The 22102-nt window shown below is 36.3% G+C and overlaps 1 protein-coding gene across 1 annotated transcript in view; it reads right to left on the bottom strand.

The window, feature by feature from the left end:
• Nucleotides 1–941: 941 nt before the first annotated feature.
• LOC125350655 (cytohesin 1 interacting protein) overlaps nt 942–22102 on the bottom strand; it is a 35115-nt gene continuing 13954 nt past the window's right edge. Inside the window, exons 4-8 of the mRNA XM_048345441.1 lie at nt 19761–19863; nt 19466–19559; nt 16543–16612; nt 6046–6112; nt 942–2164 (exon numbers count right to left, since the gene is read on the bottom strand). Coding sequence (XP_048201398.1) covers nt 1698–2164; nt 6046–6112; nt 16543–16612; nt 19466–19559; nt 19761–19863 — 801 coding nt within the window. The 3' untranslated portion in view covers nt 942–1697. The remainder of the gene's footprint in view (nt 2165–6045; nt 6113–16542; nt 16613–19465; nt 19560–19760; nt 19864–22102) is intronic.

The raw sequence follows: 22102 nt of genomic DNA, 5'->3' as shown, positions 1-22102 counted from the left end.
GCAGCAAAATAATTAAGGTTATCTAGAGAAACAAAGAGGATAGGATGCATCTGACTTCAGCCTTGCCATGTGCCCAGAGAAATGTCTCTCCAAAGTCCTGCCTTCTCATGTATATGCCCAGTACCTACCATCCCAGGAATACATGACAATTGCCTCCGTCCTACTAAAGGTTCAAAGAATTTAACAGAAAACAGAAATTTACTACTTTCCATTCTTCCTCCTCCCCCTCTATTTTTTCCTCAAGATGAATTTTTTGTAGATTAATTACAAGGTTGCTAAATGTAGCAGTTCCACTCAATGTCATTTTTCTCTATTTTTCTTATACACACCACACACACACACACACACACACACACACACACACACACACACAGAAAGAGAGAGACAGAGACAGAGAGAGACAGAGAGAGAATTTAAAACCAGTAAGAACTACTTAACACAAAATCTAGATTATTTATTTAGAATATAGGTAATAACTAGAACAGGGAAGCATGAACTTTAAAGGGCATTGAATAAGCTACATGAAAATCTAAAAGCTAGCATGTGACATAGGTGAAAGTAGTCAGTAGAAGAATGCTGAGGTAATAGTATCAGAAATATGTACAGGGAGGAGTAATGTGTTCACATGCACACAGAAAGGAAAGTTCTTTGCTTCCTTCTCCTTTTTTTAAAAATTTTTAGACATTTATGATAATATCTTTTGAGATTCTTTTTTTTTTTTTTTTTTTTTTTTTTTTTTTGCCAGTCCTGGGCCTTGGACTCAGGGCCTGAGCACTCACTGTCCCTGGCCGTTTTTTGCTCAAGCACTCTGCCACTTGAGCCACAGCGCCACTTCTGACCATTTTCTGTATATGTGGTGCTGGGGAATTGAACCCAGGGCTTCATGTATATGAGGCAAGCACTCTTGCCACTAGGCCATGTTCCCAGCCCTATGATAATATCTTTTTAAAATCCAAAGCTGTAGGATCCTGAGGACTGAGTTAATGCAAAACAAAAACCTAAATGGGCAAACATTGCAAGATGCCTACACTTTTTCATTAGATTGCCAATTAGAAAGGTCTTATTACAAACTCCCTCAGCACCTAACTCACTGCCATCTTCCTGTGGCTCTATGATTTCATACTTCATATCAAACATTACATGCCCTGCTGTACTGTCACTATGAGTGTGAGAAAGGCTGATAGCCATCTGTGCTTATTACACTTTAATGATTTAAACAGAAGCATTCCAAATTGCCTAGTACTAATGATCCCCAGAAGCCACTGAGTTCAATTAAGCAAACATGAAGTTTTATAACTGAACAAATTTTACCTATAGAAGGTAAAAGAGATAAGTATAACCTGTTGCTTTCTTACAAAAATTTCTCAAATTTTTATGTGCCGAACCTGCAAAATAAATATTATTCTTTCTTTTATCAGCTGCAATAGAGTGGGCAGGCGTGTGTATGCATTTGATAGATTATCTAACATATTGCTTCATTTCCCTATGTTCTGCCTACAACATGAGCTGCTCTGATTGAAACACGATTTAAGAAGTAAATGCAATGATGTAAAAATTTAAATAAAAATCCCTGTTGCTGGGGAATGGATGTCAGTTTCACAATCCAATTGCACTTTCCCACTAAACTGGGTGGGGTTGATCTAGGCCAGTGAAGGAACAGTGTGACATAAGCCAGTTTAAAAGGCCACAGTGACCCATCAAAAACGACTCTCTTCCTCCTCCACTGCACGGTGAAGGCCAGGGATAAATTTCAAGAATTGTTTCCTGACACTCCCCTTTTTGCTTTTCCGGGGCAGAGTCCCAAACATGCTTGAATAATTGCCCTCCCACAAGGGAGACATGGATCCACTGCTGGTGGTACTGATGCTCCGGTTCCTCCTTGAAGAACAGCCCTTCAGGAAATCATCCCCATCCTTGGAGACAAAGCACTCATCATCCATACTTGTCTGCCGGCTAAAGGCACCTCTGGTCAACTCCTCGGACACACACGTTTGGTAGCCGTCCTCACTGTCCACTGTCATGGAGCTCAGCCAGCTCCTACAGCTGCTCTCACTGGATAAGCGATTCTGGTCCGCAAGGGCTGAACTTGGCCCAGACAGGCTTCCAAAGAAAGACAACTGTTCCACGTCCAGGTTTTCCAAACTTGGGGAGTTAGTGGCATCACCTAAAATATAGAAAACAAAGCATTGTGCTGTGGATCTGACTCTCTCTTCTAAAAAAAAAAATACAGGAAGTTTTCTTTCTGAAGTACACATGGAAAAGTAAGAGTGAATGTTTATCCTGAGTTTGATTTATGTGAGTCAGTGACTGTATGAGACTATTTGATTAATCACATAGTACGGTGTCTGGAACTCATGTGTATGGCCTGGCTTCCAGAAGGATTGTACAGTCAATGAAAATATTATATGCCATTTGAATTAATTTAAACAACATGCTTCATGTTGTAATTTGGGATGTTCCCCAAATGACCGAAATGATAAAGGAATGGTCCCCAGTGTGGCACTATTGGGGGATAGTGGAAACTTTGAGAGGTAGAGCCTAGTGGGAAGTTTCAGGCTATTCTGGTCTCTTCCTCTTTCTCTTTTTCACTCCCTGATCATGAAGACAATAGTTTAGTTTGGGTAGATGCTCCTTTCATGCTGTGCCACCATAGACCCAAAACAATAAACCCAAGTCATCATTGACTGAAACCTCCAGAACTTTCGTCTTTATAAGTTGATATGTTTAGGTTATAGTGACAAATATTTCAAAAGAGAAAGTTCTATGCCATTAAACTTTACTCTGAAATGAAGTTAACTTAAAGAAATATTTAGGGAAATGCTAACTTAAGAACTTTCCCATTTGCTTTCTCTGATTCTTACCTTAACTTCCTTTTAAAAATAACTGTTAATTTATTATCATACAAAGGATTTGTTAAATAAAATATGTCTTCAAGTCTCAGTTTAAGCATTGTCTTAGAATTCTCAAGTGTGCTATAAAGTACTGTACTTAAGAAAACACCTTTGTCCATAGATATTTAACAATGTATTTGATAAAGTTGAATTTTACCTGCTTGCCTAAATGTTTTTCATTAACTCTTCAAAATCTACATGAGTGCTCTGAAGTCAAATGTCAGTCAGCCACCAACTTCCTGTTCACTCACCTGCTTCCTCACAATTTCAATTAATTGTTAGGATGTTAAAAAGAAAAAGAATTCTTGTAATACTGGCCTGAGAAAAGTGTGATGAGAATGTGAGTTTATTTCAAGAGAAGGAATACAGTACTACACACTAAAGAATGGTTTAATTTTGTACTAGTTGTCCTTAGTTGACAATATAAAGAGTCTGTTCATTTGATCTGAAAGGTTGAACATGGCTTGCCTATAGTAACTAGTCATAAAATTTTACTGTTTTGGTAATACGACCTACATTTTTTTCTTTATTCAACAAGTTGATAAACTTCTTTTCATTGGGGAATTTCATGTTCTACATGAATTGCCTCACAGAATTTCATGTTCTACATACCTACTCTGATTAAAAAAAATAGGTTAATGAACTCCTTTAATCCCTCACAAAAATGTATGCAACATTGACCTTCTGAGCATCCTAACCTAAGGATCTCTATGAAGCCATTCATACAAAACCATGGAATTACCTGCACTAGCCATTTAAGAAACCCTAAAAGTAAAAGTAAAGTTGCTCAAACTCCTTCACCTAGGAGAGCCAGGAAGTGGTTGAATTATAAAAGCTGCAAGAACGTCTTATATTTCCATCTTCTTAACAAATTTTAGACCTCAAAACATCAATTATGATATTTAAAAAATATTAACCCAAAGTATGGTACTGCCTGCCTGTAATCTCATTTCAAGGCAGATGTACAGGATCATGATATAGAAAAACCTTATCTCTTAAATCATTATGAAAAATAGAATGGAAGCTCATAAAATTACTAAGTATAGAATTACCATATTATCCAGTAATCCTACTACTGTGTACATAGCCAAAGTAAATAAAATCAACATGGCAGAGACATTTGTGCTATTGTGTTTATCACTGCATTATTCACAATTGCTAAGAAATAAGAACAACCTAAATGTTTCTCAAGCCAAAGAAGAAAATATAATGCACCCATACAATGGAATACTATTTCTCAATACAAAAAATTAATGAAATTATGTAATTTTTTTTTCTACTCCTGGGCCTTGGACTCAGTGCCTGAGCACAGTTTCTGGCTTCTTTTTTTGCTCAAGGCTAGCAGTCTGCCACTTGAGCCACAGCGCCACTTCTGGCTATTTTCTTCATGTGTGCAAGGCAAGCACTTTTGCCACTAGGCCATATTCCCAGCCCAAATTCTGTCATTTTTGACAACACAGAAGTAGATATCACTAAGTTAAGTGAAATAATCCAGGCATAGAAAGACAAGCACCACACATGTATGTAGACTCTGGTAACGTTGATTTCATAGAATTTAACAGTAAAACGGCAGGCACCAGAGATTTCAAGGAAGAAGAGGCAGGAAAGCAAGTACTGAGCAATGAACATGGATCAGTGAACACAGTTAAAGAGGAGAAGGAAGTGTTTGCTATGCTACTGCATAGTAGTAGAATGTCAGGAAATGTTCTTACTTCTCTTCAAAGATCTCAAGACATCTCATGCAAATGTGTGCATGCATATGTGTTAGACATATGGAAAGAAGGAGTGAGTGACTTCACTTGCTCTCCCTTCAAATGCACAAGTTAATCCAAAGTTAATGCCAAAGAAACAGCATAATCAAAAACATAAAACAAGTTAGAGATAACAATTTCGTATATATTTTTAAAGGGGTGGGGAAAATGGTTAAAGGGAGAATATGGACTAAGATGCAGTATATTCATAAACTGATTTGCTCAATATTAACTCCTTTGTAAACCTAAAGATAATAAAATAGGAATTTTAAAATTTAATAAGTTGGAATTACTATAAATGTTTTATTTAATAAAATGATAAACATTTGAGAATATTAGTTTGTTCAATCTGATTTATGTGTGTATATCATGAGAAACTCCATTGCTATGCAAAAATTTTACATTTTGATATATTAATTTTTTTAAATATTTTAAATTGTATCTTTTTCTGCAAAGTGATCATAACCTTTAACAGATAGTCCAGGATACAAATAGGGATTTGAACTGTTATCTAAAGATATAACCTATATTTCACACCCAGAAAGCTAGTGGTTTCATAGCAATTAAATTATTTCTACAGAAAAGTTCAGGTCCATCATTCAAAGAGCAAGGAATAAATCAAACAATAAGCGCTTAATCTTTTCCTTCAGAATGTACACATGACAAAAGCTGTATTTACTGTAATAATAATCTTGAATGTGTTGGTCATTGCACCAGGAAAAAGGATTTCACTACATAAATATAACTTATGTGATTTGAACAAAGGGAAGCGCTACCTAAGGAAGTAGGTAACCATCTGGCTTCAACGCTTCTGAGATCTATGCTTCTCAAAATCCATGATCATTTTCAGGAATCTAATTAATTTGCTCAAGTATCAGAAGAGTCAGGCAATGTTTTAGAGGGCTCTTTGGAAATGTCTACACATCCCTCGTAAGTGTGGGAATGCATATGTATGTGCATGTTTTGAAGTGTGTGTGTGTGTGTATGTGTGTGTGTGTGTGTTGTCTGCACTGCAAAGAGGGTGAGTATGCTCCAAATACACAAGTTGTGCCAAAGAAATACTACAAATGTTCTTGATTGGTACTAGCAAAGTTTTTCTTGTAATGATAATCTTACAAAAACTTAGAAGTAGGGGCTGGGAACGCGGCTTAGAGGTAGAGTGCTTGCCTAGCATGCATAAAGCCCTAGGTTCAATTCCTCAGTACCACATAAACAAAAAAGGCCAGAAGTGGTGCTATGGCTCAAGTAGTAGAGTGCTAGCCTTGAGCAAAAGAAGCTCAGGGACAGAGTCCAGGCCCTGAATTCAAGCCCCACCCAGATCTGGCAAAAAGAAACAACTTACAAGTAGCAATACTGAAAGGATGAAATATGGCTGTGGTTTCTGTACAGGAAGCCACACTTACCATGAAGCAGATGCTGTTCCTGTAACTGTAGAGACCTGAACTCCACCCATTTCTTCTTCAAGGTTTGCTGTGAGAAAGAAAATATATATAGTTCTAACTAGTAGGAAACCCCAAGTGAAAAAAGTAATCTAATTCCAGGTGTTGAGATTTATCATTAAAAATTCTCCCCTTCCTTTTAAATAGTACCAGCTCCTTCTGTTCATGTAAACATTTTCACTATCTTAGAAGAGCATATTCAAAATACTGATTTTGGAGAAATCACCTAATTGCACCAATAGCCTTCTTTTTTAACAATAATAGAAACAATGAATTGTGTTAAGTATTATAGAACAAGACTGTTTGGGCTCAACAGAACTTACTAGCTGTTAAGACAAAACTCTATACACTAGGATTCCTCCTAATGCATGGTGAATATGATCATATCTAAGCCCTGTGAGCCTCATAGGATGAAATGAGGGATCAGATGCAATATTTATAACAGTGACTAGAACTTCATGAATGCTCAGCAAATCCATCATCATTAAGCTGTATGCATGGGGAATTAAAACAGCCTTTGTAGCCAGATATCTATTTATCTTCTATACCAAAAAAAAAGAGAGCAAAATTGTTTTGAAATGCTTCCTTGAAGACTAAACTTAGAACACTGCTAATTACCCTTTCTGACTGCTTCCCTTGCTGCTGCAATGTTAGGGCCCTGCTACCATGGGCCTGAGGTGACCACAGTAAGTCAAGGACACAGAGAGGGAGAGTCAATGGATATCAATACCAAAGCAGGTAGAAGACATCATATGAGACAGTGGTCCTAGGTTCCTAATTTTTATCTCCGACCCAATCCTTCTTGGACATTTCAGATCCCCATAGCAAGCTTAGCATGTGCACACAGCTCAGCTTTGCCAAAATTCTTTTAAACCATAGATCTCTGAAGGTAAGAATCAAAATCCCAGAGACTAGAGGACTAGCAAGTGTTGACATATATACCTGCCCCTTTCATGTTTCTTTTTTTTTTGGCCAGTCCTGGGCCTTGGACTCAGGGCCTGATCACCATCCCTGGCTTCTTCCTGCTCAAGGCTAGCACTCTGCCACCTGAGCCACAGCGCCCCTTCTAGTCGTTTTCCATATATGTGGTGCTGGGGAATCGAACCGAGAGCTTCATGTGTAGGAGGCAAGCACTCTTGCCACTAGACCATATTCCCAGCCCCCTTTCATGTTTCTTAAACAGATTTATCTTATGCAAGAAAATAAAGAGTCCAATAGAGGAGCAGAAGGTTAGACTGACAGTCAAAACTAAATATAGAAAGTAAAAAGAAGTTTTATTTTTGCACATACTATCCAAAGCACATCGTTGGAGCTTGCCAAATAATTTATTTTTGTGAATGTACAGATTTTAAAGGATCTGATTTGTGGAATTGATCCAGTCATCCAAGTATGACATCACTCACAACAAGAAAATACAAGAGCAGATATATGTTCAAGTGATTGAAGAGTTTGCAGTTTAACTACATAGCCTTGTTTTCCTCAGAATTCTGATTCTACCTGTGTTACTAACATAACATTTGTGAGCCTGGATAGAGTTAAACTCTCGCCATCCAGTGGGGCTTAAAATGTGGATGAGATACAACGTGTTGGGTCACATTACCATATCAGGTCTAGCTCAGAGCCTGGCACACAGCAGCTTAAATCACGATTGTAAAAAGAAAAATAATTGAATAAACACACACAATCACCTTCAATTGCTACACAATGGATTGGTTCCAAATACATTACTGATGTTTTCAATCTACTTGAGATGACAACAAAGCATTTCTCTGATACTTTAGAACTTTTATTGTTCTTTCGTAGAAAATATGGCATTTGATATTTGAAATTTCTCTAAAATGTTATACCCTAGAAAATAAATTTTCATTTCAGCAAAGTATTTCTGCAGAAATACTACTACTTACTAATACTACTTACCTAGAAAATAACCCAAGTAGAATAACCTAATAGGTATGCCGTTTTCATCTTAAACATTTGAATCATAAGTAGAGAAAGGAAATCCCTGAAAACTTCTTAGAAGGGAGCACTGTTTCTAAAGAAGAGCTTTATTCTTCCTCTCCCATCCCCCAACCAACAGTCTGTGAATAATAGGATGCTCATGTCTAGAGGATGCATAAAGTCAATGACCTTGTGTAGAAGGGAGGCTAGTTTGACCTGGTTATATGTCAGATTTAGTCATTTGTGGCTCAGTCTAATAATTTCTACATTAGACATGCAAGATGGTAAGCAGGAATGAAACTCAAGATCTGTTAAAAGAAATGAAAAGAGGTAGTTAGGAGTTTTGTTTTTAGGGCAGTAGATGGTTTAAATGAATGCACTTGAGGCGGAGGTCCGGGCCAAGTTTGCTGCTCCAGAAATGAACCCTGGCTGGAGCTTATGCATAAGAAAAGAGACAGAGAAAGAAGATGTTGCTGGTGGGGTACCTAGAGAAATAAGAGCACACAGGACAGCCTTGTGACCTGAGCCAAGCTGTGCACAACCTCCCCAGGGAAGGCTTTCAAGGTGCCAGACCTACTCTTAGTATCCTTGAACCACCACATAGAGCTGAAGAAGAAGCCACCACTGAAGGAAGGAAGGCAGTCTAAAATCCAGAACATCCACAGATGTTTAGTGACAAAAACAATAAATTGATAATCAGTCCACAGATATTCTCTAAGAAATGTGAAAACATGAAGGTGTCCAAAGAAGAAATTAAAATACAAATGCTTCTGGGTACCAATGGCTCATGCCTATCAATCCTAGCTACTCGGGAGGCTGAGATTTGAGAATCAAGGTTTGAAGCTAGGCTGGACAGAAAAGTCCATAACACTCTTGCCTCCAATTAAACAGCAAAAAGCAGGACATAGAGGTATGACTTACATGCCAAAATTCTAGTTGAGCAAAAATGCTAAGGAAGGGATAGGGACTGAAGCCTTTAGTTCAAGTCTTAACACACACACACACACACACACACACACACACACACACACACAGAATGCATGTAATTCTCAGAAATAAGTTCAGCGTTCATCAGGATTAAAAGCATAAAACAAATGAAATGAAATAAAACCAGACAGATATTAAAAAGAAATACTTGGAAATAAAACATAAATTAAGTGTAAAAGTTCAATAAACAATTCATTCTATACACAGATACCACACCAAGAGTATTAATAAAGATATTACTAAGGGAGATAAATCAAGAGACTCTAATGTATATATGTCTAACAGTTCCAGATAAAATAGGGAGTGTTGAAGAACATATTCAGACATTTTTCAAAGGTGAAGAAGCCAGAAGGAACACAGAACTATAAGCAATATAAATCCAGAGGTGATTCTTGACTTGATTACTTTGAATTGAAGCTATAAATTAATAAGAACAAAAGAAAACCTTTAAAGTACCCAGAAAAAATAATTTGATTGCTACAAATTCAAATGTTAGCTAAAAAAAAAGATTTTAAAAGAGAACATGACCAAGGAATTTAAAAAGGGAAGAAACAAAAGTGCTTATACATGTACAAGTAAATATGAGGACAGGTTAAAAGGATGCAAAATTCTATTACCAATGCTTGCTATGTATAGATACATACATACATACGCATATATATGTGTATATGTGTGTGTGTGTGTATGTGTGTGTGTTCTGTTCCTGGGTTTGAACTCATGGCCTCGGCACTGTCCCTGAGCTTCTTTTACCAAGAACGGCACTCCACCACTTGAGCAACAACTCTATATCTGGCTTCTTTAGTGATTAATTGGAGATAGGAGTCCTTACTGCCCAGGCAGGTTTTAAACCAAGGTTCTCATATATCAGGATGTGAGCTAGTGGCATAAGCCACTAGCACCTGGCTTGTCATCTATTCAAAGTCTTAAAACTGTATTAACAAAAACACTTACTAAAACTATTAAAAAAAAAGAGTGCCAGAGTAGTCTTACAAATAATAATCTTTTTAAAAAGAATCCCAAGTCAACATGATTCAGATGGTATTTCAAGAATTCTACCACAGAATTAAAAGAGGAACAGACCTCTCAGCTCATATCGTAAATCCAGTAACCTTGATACTAAACTGCAAAAGAAGCTTGAGAAAATAGAATTATAGACCAGTCTATACAAAATAAATTTATGTTCAAAGCAATTTAAAAATAGCAACCTGGACTTATATATGTATGAAAGTATTATATACTTTAAGGTAAACCACTTTTGGCTTATCCTAGAAATGAGTGGTTGTACATTAGATCTTTGAATAACTTTTACCATGTTGACAGATTTTTGAGGGAGAACAAATGAAAAGACTACCTTAGCAAATGAAGGAAAAAGTATTTGATATAACATAATATCATAAAGGTTAGCTGAAAATCCTGTATGGAAGGGAGATTCAGCCTGATGTCTCTCCATAACAGAGCTCATTCCTCATGGAAAGTTTTGGAATAATTCATTTTAAAGGACAAAACTGGGGTACCTGCTGTTATCATTTCCATTATTTTTACGTGGCATGTCCTAGCAATGGTAGTAAAGTAAGAATTGAAGTGTCAAATTATCAAGGACCACACAATCACTCTTACAGAGGTATGAAATCCTGCAAATAAGTATAAATCCCTTCCTTCTTATGTAGTAAAGATGAGACACTAAATATCATTTTGCAAGTTATTATCCTCATAGACATTCTAAAATAGTTTGTAGATAGATATAAAATACATAAATAGAAGATATTTTCATAGTAAAAATAGCACAGAAAAATGATTCCAACTGTCTATACGTAATCAAGATTTTGGGCTGTGAATGTGGCTTAGCAGTAGAGTGTTTGCCTAGCATGCACGAAGCCCTGGGTTCAATTCCTCAGCACCAAATAAACAGACAAAGCCAAAAGTGGCACTGTGGCTCAAGAAGTAGAGTGCTAGCCTTGAGCAAAAAGAAGCCAGGGACAGTGCTCAGGCCCTGAGTCCAAGCCCCAGGACTGGCAAACAAACAAACAGCAAACATAATATTTTATTTTATTAAAAACTTGTAACTAAAAATCATAAGGTGGGCTGGGGATATGGCCTAGTGGCAAGAGTGCTTGCCTCATATACATGAGGCCCTGGGTTCAATTCCCCAGCACCACATATACAGAAATGGCCAGAAGTGGCGCTGTGGCTCAAGTGGCAGAGTGCTAGCCTTGAGCAAAAAGAAGCCAGGGACAGTGCTCAGGCCCTGAGTCCAAGTCCCAGGACTGGCCAAAATAAATAAATAAATAAAAATAAAAATACATCATAAGGTACAAAAACCTAAGCTAACAAAAGTTACATATGAAGTCTATGCATAAGGTTAACAGATTTCATTTAAAGATACTGAAAACAAGTTAAAATGGTAAGATCCATCAATAGAAATCCATCAATAGAAAAATGAAATGCCATCGAAGTACCTATTCTCCTTGAACTGATTTCTCTATATACTATGACATCAATCAAATCTCTGAACAATTTGATTCTAAAATTTATATGGCTAGTCAAAGACCAAAAGAGACCAAAAATAGATTCTTTGCACAAAATAAATCAAGATTAGCCGATGGATTGTGCTAGGCAGCATGTAAGCAAATCTGTATATACAAGAATTTCAGGGTTTTTTTTTTCTTATTTATTGTCAAAGTGCTGTACAGAGATGTTACAGTTTCATATGTTAGGCATTGGATACATTTCTTGTTCTGTTTGTTACCTCCTCCCTCATTCCCCCCTCCCCCTCCCCCTTCCCCCTTTCCCTTTCCCCCCATGAATTGTTCAGTTGGTTTACACCAAACAGTTTTGCAAGTATTGCTTTTGTAGTCATTTGTCTTTTCACCCTCTGTCTCTCGATTTTGGTATTCCCTTTCACTTACCTAGTTCTAATACCAGTATATTCAATTTCCAATGTACTCAGATAAGACAGTGATAATGTGGGTACAACTACAGGATGGGGATACAAGAGGATCATCAACAATAGAAGCTACGGTTTCACATGGCATGTTGAAAGTAATTACAACAGTGATATAACAGTCGTTTCCATAACATGGAGTTCATTTCATTTAGCATCATCTTATGCATTCATAGGGGGATAGCTATTAGGCTCTTGTGATCCTCTTCTGTGGCTAGCCTAAACCTGTGCTAATTATTCCTTGTGAGGGAGACCATAGAGTCCGTGTTTCTTTGGGTCTGGCTCACTTCACTTAATTTTTCACTATAATTTTTTCCAAGTCCTTCCATTTCCTTATGAATGGGGCAATGTCATTCTTTCTGATAAAGGCATAAAATTCCATTGTGTATATGTTTCACATTTTCCTAATCCATTCATCTACTGAGGGGCATCTGGGTTGGTTCCATATTTTAGCTATGACAAATTGTACTGCAATGAACATTGTTGTGCTGGTGGCTTTAGTGTGTTCTTGTTTGTGGTCTTTTGGGTAGATACCCAAAAGTGGGGTTGCTGGGTTATAGGGGAGCTCTATGCTTAGCCTTCTGAGGAATCTCCATAGTGCTTGCCAGCGTGGCTGAACCAGTTTACATTCCCACCAACAATGAAGTAGGGTTCCCTTTTGGACACAGCCCCTCCAACATTTATAGGATGGAAGAAAGATAGCCTCTTTAACAAATGGTGCTGGAAAAACTGTTTCAACACCTGCAACAAACTAAAACTAGATGCTTATATATCACTCTGTACCAAAATCAATTCCAAATGGATAAAAGGCCTCGAAATTAAAACCGATACCCTGAAAACACTGAAAGAAGGAATAGGAGAAACACTTGGGCTCCTTGGCACAGGATGGAACTTCCTTAACAAAGACCCAGAAATGCTACAATTCAAGGAAAGGATGGACAAATGGGACTGCATCAAACTGCAGAGCTTCTGCAGGGCAAAGGACATAGCTCACAAGATAAGCAGAAAGCCCACAGATTTGGAAAAGATCTTTACCAGCCATACAACGGACAAAGATCTCATATCTAAAATATACACAGAACTAAAAAAATTAAATTCTTCCAAAACAAAACCACAAAGAATGAACAGACCCTTCAACAAGTGGGCTAAAGACTTAAAAAGAGACTTCTCTGATGAGGAAATGAGAATGGCCAAGAGACATATGAAAAGTGCTCTACATCATTTGCCATAAAAGAAATGCAAATCAAAACAATATTGAGATTCCATCTCACCGCAGTAAGAATATCCTATATCAGTTTTTTTCTAAAAGAAGTTCTTTTAAAAATAGAGGTTCTGCTTGGCAATAGGGGGATATCGTGTCTATAATCTTAGCTACTTAAGGAGGTTAGATCCAAAGAACTATGATTGGAGGCTAGCCCAGACAGAAAAGTCCATCAGACTTCACCTGCAAACTAGCCAAACCAAGCTTTAGGTATAGCAAGCAAGCAGAGCAAGTATGAGGCCCTGAGCTCACCTGGCTAACATACCAATATATATGTGTGCATTACATCAATTATAAATTTTATATATAATACATATAACAATGCATAATGCAAACATATATGGTCTATACATATATGGAATATATAATACACACATAATACATTATATAATATATACTATATGTTATAACTATACTATAATTATATTTATATTATATTATATATGTGGAGAAAGTGAGAGATCTAGAGAGAAAGGAAAGAGAGAGGAACAAATTTCACTGTAGTTTAATTAGGAAGGTACTAAAAGAAATATTTAGAAAACTGAGAGAGAGGTCAGAGGAAAAAAAATCAATTTTCCCTATACTTGTCAAAATGTACAAAACTGAATTCAGTTTAAAAAAGGACTTACGTGAAAAGCAATATTTTTAAAAGAAAATATAGAAAATTCAGATTAATTATAAAATACCAAAAATCAGAAGCTCTCTAATTACAAAATACATCAAAAGTATAATACATTGCAAGCTTTCAGGCAAAATATTATTGTTAAGAATTCAGTTATAGGGCTGGGGATATGGCCTAGTGGCAAGAGAGCTTGCCTCGTATACATGAGGCCCTGGGTTCAATTCCCCAGCACCACATATACAGAAAACGGCCAGAAGTGGCTCTGTGGCTCAAGTGGCAGAGTGCTAGCCTTGAGCAAAAGGAAGCCAGGGACAGTGCTCAGGCCCTGAGTTCAAGGCCCAGGACTGGCCAAAAATTAAAAAAAAAAAAAAAGAATTCAGTTATAGCCGAAAGACTGGGCTGGGGATATGGCCTAGTGGCAAGAGTGCCTGCCTCATATACATGAGGCCCTGGGTTCGATTCCCCAGCACCACATATACAGAAAATGGCCAGAAGTGGCGCTGTGGCTCAAGTGGCAGAGTGCTAGCCTTGAGTAAAAAGAAGCCAGGGACAGTTCTCAGGCCCTGAGTCCAAGCCCCAGGACTGGCAAAAAAAAAAAAAAAAAAAAAGAAAGAAAGAAAGTTATAGCCGAAAGAAACATAGTTTTATTTTTCAGAACCTACTTATCATCACTGTAGGAAAAACTGGAAGAAGGCAAAAATATATATCTAGAGTTAAGGTGTTTAATGTAAGAAGCACCAGAAAATACATCAATTCAACACTAATATATTTGTTCATTATGTGTTATTTAGAATAAAATCCCATATTCTAATATTTTTTAAAAATTGGTAAAATTCTCCAAAGTCTCAAGCTGAAAGAGAACATTGATTTGTAAAAGAACATTTAACAAATGTTAAGTTTTTATGATGTTCTGCAAGAGCATAAAGGTATTAAAAGATGTGTACATTGTAAGAAAATTACTAATTATATGTAAGTACATATGAATAAATTAATAAAAACAAATCTTTAGGAAAAGAGCTGAAAAAGTAGAAGTTAATATAGATCTTTAAATAATGTTTTGTACAAATAAAATTAATCTATTTTAGATAAAATCACTGGTTTATTATACTTTCTTTTTTTCACAAAATGATGAAAGAGTTACTTAAATATTTTAATGATGTTAACCAAGACTACCTCCCTTTTGCAAAAATAAATTTATATCAGTAGTTTTAAAAGCTAGCAATATATATTTTAAATATAATACAAAATACATTTTACTCCTTATGAAAATGTAATTAACAAAATATAAAAATCATTCCTTTCAAGCTCAAGAATAAGACTACCACTATTTACGGTTAACTGAGAATTGTAGCCAATGCTATAAGAGAAGAAAAATGAATTAATTGGATAATTGAAATAAAAGGACAAAATTTTTATATGTATAGCTAGAAAGTTTTCCATGTAAAAAATTTAAAGAAATCATAAAAGTGTTATTAAAACAAAAGGAGTTCCACATGACTAGTAAGTTTTAAAAATCATATGAAACTAATAGCAGTAAATAGTATCAAAAAGAATAAACATAAAGAATGTGAAAGTTTGTGATAAAGTTACAAAATGTTTAGAATTGTATGAATGAACTGATTGAAAACATTAGCTTTTATGTTCAAAATGAAAACTAAAAATCATAAAGATTTTAATTGGTCTCATTTTGTTTTGTAAATTCAACTTATTTGACATCAAAATCTGAGTAAAGGCAGTGCTTTTTAAAGATATTTTTAAAAAATAGATTTAAATGGGGATAAGCAAATGCTAACAGTCTCAAAAATCAAGGCAATGAAGAAGACCAACTCAGCTTTTCAATGAATTGCACATGGAGGAAGAGATGGATAAAACACAAACCTAGTGAATCTAATTTCTCAGGCTTAATAATTAAGTGCTCACTTCATGAAAAACACTAATGGTAGCTTTTCTGAAACAAATGACAACCTATATTAAGTCATTCCATCTCTGCTCTGCTTATTGTCATGCAGAAGGAAGAAGTCAGCAAGGCCCAGAGGTATCTACAGGGCTATGACCTAGATGCACAAGTTAAGGCCTGGACTTCATGGCTGGGAAGACCTGTACCAACTATAAAATAGACTTTTAAGACTCTCAAGCAACCAACCATGGGAATTGTCACTGAATATTCTGCATTGTAGACTGTCTCTTAGTAATGTTTTTTTCCTTTTCAGGATGTATACTCTTTGTCAATGAAAGCAGATTCAAGGGTAGCCACAGGATTGGTGCAAGATAATGCCAATTGTAAGAATAAAACAAAAGGAAAGGACACAACGGAGGACACTACTAAGCAAATACAAGTCTCCACTCTTCATCCCACTCATGCAACACTTGGAAGATGATGAAAACGCCAGCTCTTACTCTTTATTTTATTCCCCCAAACAAAATTTAAATCAAGAAAGATCACAGGTGTGTCAATGAAGAATTCAAGTGATGTTGCCTTCCTCTTGTTTTTCCGAGCCTCAGAAAACTTCTGAAGAAGGAAGGAAGTGATTTATGTGTTTACTGAATTTCATATCCCTGCCAAGGTAATTGTGTGACTCTTGATATCTCAACACTTTAGATTCATCATGACATTTCATCTCAAGGGCTAACTAATTCCTCCAATACATCTTTATTTTACCACTCACGCATTCAAGGATGAAAAATGTGGCTCATTGCATTAAATCAAATTACCTTTAAAACTTGCAGCTTTGCTTCAAGCTCTGCTCTTCTGTGAATCATTGTTCCATTAAGAGTCTCTATCCTGTTTTAAGGGGGGAAAGGGAGACAGAGTAAACAGCACAAGTGATTCATTTAAATAAGTACCATCCTTATAGTACTACACTAGAGCATTACACTTGTAGCACACACTATACTGAAAACACAACATAAATGTCACACTTCTCATGGTACTTAAGGTATCTGGACCTACGCAAATATGACCATTGTAGGAAAGAAAATGGGGGAGAAATTCCCCTTGAAAGAGTGAAAGAGAGGAACTTGGCTAATGTGTAACATAGAGTTCATTTTATACATTCTACTGTATGATAAAAATGGCTGCTATCTACTGGATCCACCTTTGTGGAGACAAGCAGAATCATATCACTTCTCCAAATGAATGCTTATTGGACATCTATTTTGTGCCAGACTCTTCAACATCATATTATGCAACAACAAAAACAATAGGCACCCCAAATTCTCACAACAATGGAATCAACATGCTATTTCTTGAAACAAAGAAAGAGTCATAATCTCCTCCCTAGGATTCTGAAAGCCTTTACCTATAAAAATTGATTTATAATTTTGGAACAAGAACAAAGAGAATCAGAAGGAATGTAAGATAATAACCTTAGTACGAGACACTTGCATCTCAGGACCTGTGGTTAACAAATTTAACCCTAGAATTAAGGTGTTCTTTTCTTTATAAACTACATGTTTTTCTAAAAGCAGAAGGCTAGTTCTGACTGATTTGATGCTTTGTACACTCAAGTTAAAGACCCTTACTTTAACTATTAAATCTGGGTACACTAGCAAATTTCTCTTAAGAATCAGACAATTAATGATTTTTCTCTGAAAAATACCAGTAAATGTTTCTGATAACTAAGCTGTAGACATGTATGAACCACACTGCAGGCATAGATGGGGCATTCCCTTCAGTGTTTGTACATATTGTCTCACAATTTCCTTATCTCAGGACTTCCAATAATTACGTCTATCTTCCAACCCTTAGCTACTTGCTTGCTGTCTTCCCACTTTTCTTATGTGGAACATACTTTTCTGGCTCTGGGCACAATTTTTTTTTCTTGGAATCTATATGGTTCCTACTTCTAGATTCAGATTTCTTTTAAACAAAAGTATTCTTGTTCTTTATCCAGAAATCACAGCATTCATAGAGAAGCATTCAATCTAGTGTTACCAAAAGTCCTTTTTCAAAACCATACACACACACACACACACACACACACACACACACACACACACTATCTTTGAAGTACCACTGAAGAACATCCAACAGATTCTTTCTTTCTTTCTCTCTTTCTTTTTTGGCAGCTTACAATGAGCAGCTTTAGTAAAAAGCAATATATCTTCACCTCATAGAAGGTAGTCAAATCCAGCCCTAACTCTTACTATTTGGGTGGTCTTAATTAAGGCATCTTTAAGCCTTGTGCACTTCATCTACCCATAGAAATAAAACCAAACCTAGAAGATAGTCATGAGAATGAGTTGGATAATCTGGGGCCCACCTCAATCAAAATAAAACCTGGACACATTGACATGGCAGATGATACTTCTGATCTTCTCCCTGGCCAATGCTCTGTCTTTGCATTTTATTATACTCATGTAATCCATCAGTCCTTAATTCTACTGGATCCCTTTCTGATTCTGGCTATGTCAAGACTATTTTCTCAGGTCTTCACCTAAAATCCTCTTGCTAGGAGTTGAGATCCCTTCTCTCTTTTGACTTTCACCTTCAGTCTCACTCCTTCAGAGAAGACCTCTTTACACAGCCATCATAAAGCAGCAGCCTTCTTACTCCATGTTCTCCTCCATTGCCCTCTTTTACTTAGCTTTCTTTAGCCATCCAAGGCTTTGTCTTTGCCTATTATGGATCTGTAAAGGTGCTAATACCAGTGTCTCCAAAGTAAGTATAATATTAATAAGTTTTTGAAAAGGAAAGATCCTGACCTCAGCAGGTGTCAAATCCAACTCTAAAAATCAACCTACTTGGATGACCTAAGTCATCTTCAAACCTCAGGGATTTCTTTCCATCCTCTAAGGTCCCAGTATAACACCAATTAAAATCGTGGCTGTTTTTCCTGTTTAGACAAATCTGACTCTCATGGGGATAGTGCATTTTGTTTCTTGCTTTTCTCATTTGTTGCTTTTGTGATTCTGATGTTTGAACTCAAGGCTTTATGCTTGATAGGAAAGTGCTGTATCACTTGAGCCATGTCCCAATCCTTTTGTTTTTAAATCCTTTTTCAGATTGTTTTCTGGTTTTGTGGAGACCACCATCTTCCTACTTCTTTCTCCCAAGTCATTGAGACTGTTTCTGTCATTCTGGAAGAGTGAGTAATATCTCAAATTGGGAAAAAAAAACAATATTTTATTTAGAGGATTGGTATAGCTAAATATGTATGTCTTAGGGAGAGAATTAAATACTGTTGTTCTTTCTCCCAAATGGAAAAGCAGAAGAGAGAAAGAAAAAGAGTGGCTTGCAGCATAACAGGAAAAAATTCAATTCTCTTTTTATTTGCTGTAACCACAACATTATATCATCTATGGAAACTGAACCAGTTTCTTTCAATCCAAAGAAATTGAATGCACCAGTTAATTGAATTTGACAATAAAAATACATTTATAAAGTCTATCCCTCTCACAATGACCTTTGACTATGGATAGCCGCTACTACAGATGCTAACAACATGTTCAAGACTAAGAAAACCTTGAAACACAAAAGGAGCTGACAAAAAAAATTATATGTCCTCAATCGGAAAGCTGCAGACTAAAAGCCATGAACAAAAAGCCTACTTACTCACTGAACAGGCATTGTGAGGGACATAACATCATTTTAGTACCACTAAATGGGAGGATTGGGAACTAAATGGATATTTACGTTAGCAGGTTCCCTGACGATCTGATCAGGTCAACCACTTGTTTGTGGGTAAAGCCTTCTGTGCTCACGCCATTGATACCTGCAAGGACATCACCTGGGAGATGCAGAGAGAAAGGAGTATTACACTGGCTTGTTAAATAATCCTTTCTGACATGCAAAAGAGACAAAACAAATGAGTTCTCAGCCAAAGCATTATTGAAGAAAATTCAAATCAACAATCACATCCTGGCCTTCACTGTCAAAGAGTTTTCTTTCGCTATTTAAATAGCTGCTAACAAGAGCAAAGTTATGTTACCAGCTTGCAGGCCTGCGTAGTGAGCTGGACTGTCCTCTTGTACTTTGCAGATGATTGTAAACATTTCTGAGGAGCAAATATTCTGCTTCTGGAGCCTGTGTGTCTATAAAATGAAAGGAGATAAACAGTTACTATTCAAAACACTCAAAATGCATTTATCAAACATAAAATTTTTGTCAATTATCATTAAGTGGAATAATAGGTAAGAGCAAAGGACAATTTGGAAAGGCTTTCCTGATGATAAATTGAAAAAAAGGGTACCAATTTTTCAATTCTACCAAACAATCTGCAGCCATTTCCATTCATAAGAAAACATCTGGCATGAGATAGAAAAGTGGCTCAAGATTTTCTGTTTCAAGCTCAAGAGACCACCTGATGGCACCATTTCATATTTATTAAGAAAATTATGTTTCTTCTTTTTCCAATGGGAGAAAACAATGGGGACCAAGAGCAAAGAGAGAAATCTGCACGTGGGTGTGCTAAGCTATAAAACTTCCATTGCAAGAGAGTATGGCAGTACATGCCAGTGCGGGAGATAAGCCAACAATGATTATTTAAAATCCGAGTTCTGCAAATAATGGCAATCTGCCTTGCATTCATTTAAAAGTACTCTAGTTGATTCAATTACTTTCATTCTTGAGCATGCTCTGCTATGACTGCCCTGAATTCTCACCAGTTCAATTACCTAACTAAATTAGAAAAAGGCATCTTTTCCCTCTTGCTCCAACTTGGGACAAGTAGTTTGATGATGGTGTCTGTTGGTTTGGTTGTTTGTTTACTTTTCCTTCTGATTTTATCAATGTACTGAATAATTGCTAGATACACTATCCTGGGAACCCCAAACAAACATACTTTTTATTAATTCCTTTAAGTTGTGAGGCGTAATTACATTTAAAGTCAAAAATAGTGCTTTGAGTTAAGTCTTTTAAATATCTGATCCCAAATCATAAACACTGTAGCCACTGTTTCATTGTACAGAAATTAAAGCCTGGTATTCACTTTATACTTATTTGTTAATCCCTGAGTTAATAACAAGTTAATAGTACACAAATAATATCCAGAAATGAGGGTCATTTAAACTCTAAGGGAGTTCTACTCAATCTTTAAGGCACTTGGATTCCCCATATTTTAAAGGGCCTTGGAAAGATGTGATATATTTTCCACCTGAAAGACAAAGCTTGACAAAGCTGTCACTGCAGTATGTATTCTTCTACAGATGGGAGATGGTGTAATTCAGGAGATGCAGAAACCTGAAGTAACAGATACATATTCTAACAATCCTTACTAAGCAATAAGAATTTACCCACCATCATCAGTGATCAAATGATGTACAATGCAGGGAAACATGTAGCTTTATGTGTTCCCCATATGCACATATCTCCAATAGGTATACATTTGGGGATACAGAGTTAGAAAAAAACAGAAGCCCAATGTTACAGAAAGAAATATTAAAGTCAGATGTCTTTCTTTTCTCCCTTTCTTCTTCCTTTTTCTTCTGTTCCTCCTTATCCTGCTCTTTCTCCTTTTCATACTCCCCCTCCTCTTCATCCTCTTTCTACTTTCTTTTTTTTTCTATTTCCCATTAGGAAGCCAGTAACAGAGTGAACATCAACATTTCTTGAGACATAAAGATCATATTGCCCTTTCTCAAGCCCCATGACCTTTATGCTAATACTATCAATTGCTGATCTTCTACTGTTACCAAACCATTACTAAGCACTTTATATGTATTATTTTATTTAAAATTCAGACCCAATAAGGCAAGAACTGAGAGAGCATGAATTCAGGTGTGCATAATTCTTAAATCTGTATCCTTAACCATGCTCCAGGATTCTCATAAGCAGTATACAACTAGCACATATGGAAACCCAGAAAGGAGAGTAAGCCTGGGCTCTTTCAAAGTGATACTCACCAGGTGGGCTAGGACCAACCCTACTATGGGTAAAGGAGATTTGATCTAGTCCTCAAAAGGCTCCCACATCATTTCCTTATACATTCTACCTCAGGGAGATAACATGTACATTCTTAAGCTCAATAGAGACTCATTAAAAATGATGTTGATCTACAAAAGTTCAACAATCTGTGGCCTATTGTTTTCTAATGATAATTTTAACACTTGTTCAGAATTTATGGTACATAAATGTAAGAATGTCATAATATATCATACCAGAATAGGAAATCAAGGTAAAGGAGTAAACATTTATCTTGTTTTCAATAGCAACTGCTACACATTCCTGAGAACTATTGTATTTAAAATGAAGCAATCATAAAGTACACAGTGTCTCTATACAAGAACAGGGATGTTTACTGTGAACTTGGAATAAGAGAGCATGATTCTTCTG

Source organism: Perognathus longimembris, chromosome 4, assembly GCF_023159225.1.
Source record: "Perognathus longimembris pacificus isolate PPM17 chromosome 4, ASM2315922v1, whole genome shotgun sequence".
Classification (NCBI taxonomy): Eukaryota; Metazoa; Chordata; class Mammalia; order Rodentia; family Heteromyidae; genus Perognathus; species Perognathus longimembris.
The sequence above is the reverse complement of the archived record's forward strand: the minus strand, read 5'-3'. Positions and strand labels throughout refer to the sequence as shown.